The sequence below is a fragment of the Phaethon lepturus genome, unplaced genomic scaffold (assembly GCF_000687285.1).
Source record: "Phaethon lepturus isolate BGI_N335 unplaced genomic scaffold, ASM68728v1 scaffold47542, whole genome shotgun sequence".
In the NCBI taxonomy this organism is placed as follows: domain Eukaryota; kingdom Metazoa; phylum Chordata; class Aves; order Phaethontiformes; family Phaethontidae; genus Phaethon; species Phaethon lepturus.
In genome coordinates this window covers 308-5,052 of record NW_010524978.1, presented here as the reverse complement: position 1 = coordinate 5,052, position 4,745 = coordinate 308, and the positions used below count along the sequence as shown (strand labels likewise).

Sequence of the window (4,745 nt, the reverse complement as noted above, 5' to 3'; positions counted from 1 at the left end):
AGCTGGCTCAGTACCAGTGCCTGCTGGTGAAGTACGCCAAGGACACGCGCTACTGCACCTCCGGCGTCTCCACACACGACAAGTGAGTCCCTGGGGCAGGAGGACCCACCGCTGTGGGCCCAGCAGCTGGGCGGCCTGGCTCACCCTCTTGTTCTGCCTCCCCCGCAGGAACACCATGGAGGCCCTGCCAGCCTGCCTCCTCAAGGACGTGTACCAGGAGGCACTGGGCTCTGCGGTCATCGGCATTGACGAGGGCCAGTTCGTAAGTGCATGGCTGAGGCAGATCCTGGGGAGCTCTGCAGGATGCAGCCTCTTCGGAGTACCCTGTGCAAAAAGAAGTCTGAATCCTCTAGGAGGGGGTGGGAAGCAATACCCTGGGGTAGTTTGATCCTGATGGACTGTGCTCGGGTAGTCAAACCCTTTCCATAATCCCTGCAGGCTGAGGACAGTGGGCCTGGAGTCCATTTCACGGGTAGGCAGCATGGCTCCCATTTTCTTTCTTCTTCCCAGACTGTGCTACTGTTTGGGCATGTGCTGATGGATCCTGAGTGAAGTGCCCCTTCTTCCTCCTGATTCTCTTTCTGTACCTCCTCTAGTTCCCAGACATTGTGGAGTTCTGTGAGATGATGGCTAATGCTGGGAAAACAGTCATTGTTGCTGCTCTTGATGGGACTTTCCAGAGAAAGGTAAAATGCTTTTTTTAGTACAGCAGCTGCTTTCGGATCCTCATAGAACCCATCCAACAGAACCACCCCTGCTGTCTCGGCACAGGCTTTTGGGAACATTCTGAACCTGGTCCCGCTGGCAGAGAGCGTGGTGAAACTGAATGCTGTGTGCATGGAGTGCTACAGAGAAGCCTCCTACACAAAGAGGCTGGGAGCAGAGAGAGAGGTGAGTTCCCTTGGAACAAAGTAATTCAGGAGCTTCATCTTGCCAGTCCTGCTAGTCTAGAGGGATCTCCTCAGGGGAACTAGGCTCTGCAGAGTCACTCTCCCAATTTTCTTGCTAGGTTGAAGTAATTGGAGGAGCAGACAAGTACCACTCTGTCTGCCGAGCCTGCTACTTCCGCAAACGGCCTCAGCAGCCTGGGTTGGAAAACAAGGAGAATATGCCCATGGGAGTGAAGCAGCTGGATATGGCTGCCTCCCGGAAGATCTTTGCTTCTTGACTGCTGGACTCCCACATGGAGGAAAAACAAGAGGAAGGAAGCTAAATGCTGCAGCTCCCAGAAGCCATATCTGGCTTCCCCTGCTTTTAGCAAAACTGTTTAAGTGTCTTAGCTCTACCAGCCAAACCAAGCTGCTGTTCTTCTGCACTGAGCGCCAGGAAAGACGAGGATCAACCAGACCTGATGTCAGCAGGGAGCTGAAGCAGGAGCCTGACTAAAAGTGAGTTCCTTTCTCAGAACGCAGAAAAGAGACAGGTGTAGTTACTGATGCTGCCACACAAACAGGTCCTGGAAAACTGTCACAGCAAGCCAGGCTGCAGGCCTTCCATCGCTCGCCGTAGTTCTGGCCCACTCTCTTGGTCTTCTGCATATGTTCAAACTGGCAGTGGTGGCTGGTTCACTTGCCTGTGAATGCAACCGTTCCTTTATCTCTTGAGCACTATTGCTAAATTCCAGGTTTCTTAAGACTATGTACAGTAACTTAGTATTTTAAACCCACTTCCTTTTTTAACACAATCTGAGGAGATAACGTGTTCCTTGTCATAGAGCTGTGGTACAACTTTTCAACTGACACACATAGCAGCAGCCTGGCCCTCAGCAGTCCCTTTGAACAATTGTGCATGGCCTGTCCATTTGCTGTTATGCTCACTTGCTGTGACTCTCTTGTAAATTTTTGTTGAAACACAAGAAGGGGAAGGAAGGCTTGACTTGATGGCCTAACAGCAGGCTCTTCCTAGCTTTTGAACTGAAAAGGGCTAGCAGTAGTCTAGTAGTAGCCTGCTTCAGAGTCCTGTTGGAAGAAATAGACTTCAGGAAGAGTCGCCACTCCAATATCAGGTCCAAGCTTGGTGCTGCCACTTCAGTGCTTAGGTACTGTGAAGTGTTTGGAGGCTCAGGACAACCTGTAAAGGTTTGGGCTACTGTTATTGTGAGGATCCAGGTGCTTGGAAAAGCATCTCTGCTTTGAGTGGAAGGTTCTCAACTCTAGTCATGTATCTTGCTCCCTCCTGAGCCTTCCAAAAATTCTCAAGGCTGATTCTTCCTCTGCTGTAAATTGGCTAAATGATCCTCTTCCCCCTTTGCTTGACTGGGCTTCTGGAAGGTTGTTTTTTGTTGTTTTGTTTCTTAATCCTTGCAAACATGCTTTTCCCTGTAAGCCAGCATCCACAAGCTCCAAGCAGTAGCTCTTTGCTCTGGTCAGCTCCAATCTCCACGCACGAATGCAGTGTGCTCTATTTGCCCAAGCTCTCCAGCTAGGAGGAGGCACCTCCCTAGAAGGTTACAAAAGCAGTCTGAAAACCCCTGCTCCCTCTGCATTACTTGAAGTGATGACAGTCGTAATAATCACAAGCACTTCATTCCTAGGCCTGGGCTTTCCCCTTAGGGACAGGGAAGGCAGCACTGCTACTGGTTTATGTTAATAAATAACTTAATGAAATTGTGTTTGTGTGTTTTATACCAGACTGCTTTGAAAAGGCTTCCCTGCAGTTAACAGTGTGCAAACAGTGCAGGCTGACTGCTCACAGCAGCAGCCTAGGCTGGACAGCTGGTCGCAGGGGTGGGTGGCATTGGAGCTCTCTGCTCAAACCTTCTACCAGACTCTGAGGAGCAGGAGGGCTTGCCTAAAAATAGACACCAGCACGAGTGTGCTGTTTGCAGTGCAGCAGTTGGCTGGGGTTCCTCTGTTGGTTCCCTGCCTGGAACCCCCCACCCCAGCCCTTGGGGAGAGAGGAGGAACCCTGTTTTGCTTCCCTGGAGAAGAAAGGCATGTGGCGGCTAGGTGAAAAAGTTTATTCCATCTCTACAGTGACAAACAAAGAACTATTTGAACACCAGCCCCAGCAGCGATAGCTCGCATACCGCACGCTGCTGCTGGGAACAGCTTCACAACAGGTGCAGCAGAAAACACAACCTGAGACAGCCAGCCTGCACAGGCGCCGGAGCAGCACCCTCGGGGTCAGCCGGGACTGCGGGCTGCAAACAGGGTGCTGCCGAGGGAGCAGCGGGCAAGATGCAGGATTGTGGCCTCGCTTCTACCAAGGCAGTACTTAGTGGGAGGTGAGCGAGGGGTGCCAAGCACCGAGTCAGCAGAGAAAGCACTCCAGGACCTTCCTCAGGCAGCTGGAGCAGCCACAGCCCCACTGAGAGATCCCAGCGCTTGCTGCTCCCGTGGATCCCAAACAGCATCATCTGAGCACCGGCAGCTCTAGTGCAGGCTGTGGGAAGGCACAGCACAGGACTTTATAGTCAAAAGAAGAGGGGGCTTTGGCATCAAGCTCACCTAGCAGCAGCCGAGGCAGGAAGGCACGGGAAGCTAGTGTCGGGCAGCAGCTGCACTGCCCGGCTGTGCTATGGGCAGTGAGAGCTGGCACTTGAGGGGTTGCAGCCGGTGGGGCCGGAAAGGCACTGGTGCCAGGACGGGCCAGGGCAGCAGTCACAAGGGCACAGCCAGGCCAGAGCTGGGGGCTGGCGGGTGCAAACCACACACCTTCCTCCTGCGGCTGCTTCCCCAAGGGCACAACAGTGAGGGCAGGCGCTCAGCCTGGCCTGGGCTGGCCCCACACCCCCACCCTTCCCAGAGTCGCAGGGCTGCGCTCAGCACTTGAGTGCAGTGTCACTCACACTGCACTCACTGCACTCAACACACCCATCACCCACTATGTGCCACATCACCCACTACACACCAGGCTCTGGATCCCAGCGGTGGGGAGCTCAGCTCCACCACTGGGACCAGGTCCCTCCTGCACCCCAGCACCGAGGCCCAGTGGCCTTCACACAAAGCAGTCACCACCCTCCTGCCCTACCTTTCCCCTTCAAGTCACAGGTTCCCTCCCCACCCACCCCAGAGAAGAGAATTGCACTGGTACAGCCATCCCCGCCACACCGCTGGGCAGGGCTCAGTACACCGGTGGGGGCTGGTAACCCTCCGGAGCTTCTGCTGTGTGGGTGAAGGGCGGCTGCTGGTAGCTGTCATGGCTGATGTTGGGGTAGCTGGAGTAGGGAGTTGAAACCTCTGGGGTGGGGTCGACATAGCTGTGAGCAAAGTCTTCCACCCCCATCTTGTACCTCTTGTAAGCAAAGGCAATCAGGAGGCCCTAGAGAGACAAGGGGGCCAGCGGCATCAGGGCTGCCCTGGGCTGTGCAACCCGGGGAGCCCCTCCACATTCCCTCCCAAGCAGGGCAGGGCCAGGCTCTACCATGGCTTCACTCACCCAGGAGAAGATGGAGAAGAAGCTGAAGGTGATGGCAGCACGGGCCGAATCAGCCCCAACATGCACGTCCTCAGCCCGCGTCCAGGCCCACTGGTTGGTCAAGAAACAAAAGCCAACGAACCACAGGAACGTCCAGAGACCTGCAGGAGGAAGGTGGTGTGAGGGGCCGGGGCTGTGTTCTGCTGCTCCCAGCCAGGTGCCCAGGCCAGGCCCTGCTCCCACGGGTCTCCTGCTGCCATTGGGGCGAGGGGGGCGTGGAGGCCAGCACAGCTGCCCACATGCAGCTGCCCGTGCGCTACTCCCCACGGCTCCTCGGAGCACTTTCAGCAGGCAGCGCATGGCCTGCAGGCAGCGTGCCAGGCGGG

General features: G+C 55.4%; 2 protein-coding genes across 2 annotated transcripts in view; one reads left to right on the top strand and one right to left on the bottom strand.

The window, feature by feature from the left end:
* Positions 1–6: 6 nt before the first annotated feature.
* TK1 (thymidine kinase 1, soluble) lies at positions 7–1,189 on the top strand. The gene is made up of 5 exons (XM_010282610.1): positions 7–82; positions 169–262; positions 597–686; positions 772–891; positions 1,010–1,189. The coding sequence occupies exons 2-5, from the start codon at positions 176–178 to the stop codon at positions 1,166–1,168; spliced, it is 456 nt and encodes a 151-aa protein (XP_010280912.1). The 5' UTR covers positions 7–82; positions 169–175; the 3' UTR covers positions 1,169–1,189.
* Positions 1,190–4,065: 2,876 nt separating this feature from the next.
* SYNGR2 (synaptogyrin 2) overlaps positions 4,066–4,745 on the bottom strand; it is a gene marked incomplete at its 5' end in the record, with an annotated part of 981 nt that continues 301 nt past the window's right edge. Inside the window, 2 exons of the mRNA XM_010282609.1 lie at positions 4,066–4,263; positions 4,381–4,520. Of these exons, the coding sequence (XP_010280911.1) occupies positions 4,066–4,263; positions 4,381–4,520 (338 nt within the window). The remainder of the gene's footprint in view (positions 4,264–4,380; positions 4,521–4,745) is intronic.

Coding starts and splice junctions, on each gene's coding strand:
- TK1 (XM_010282610.1), top strand. CDS start 176: ATGGAGGCCCTGCCAGCCTGCCTCCTCAAGGACGTGTACCAGGAGGCA. Junction 263..596: donor GCATTGACGAGGGCCAGTTC/GTAAGTGCATGG, acceptor TACCTCCTCTAG/TTCCCAGACATTGTGGAGTT. Junction 892..1,009: donor GGCTGGGAGCAGAGAGAGAG/GTGAGTTCCCTT, acceptor TTTTCTTGCTAG/GTTGAAGTAATTGGAGGAGC.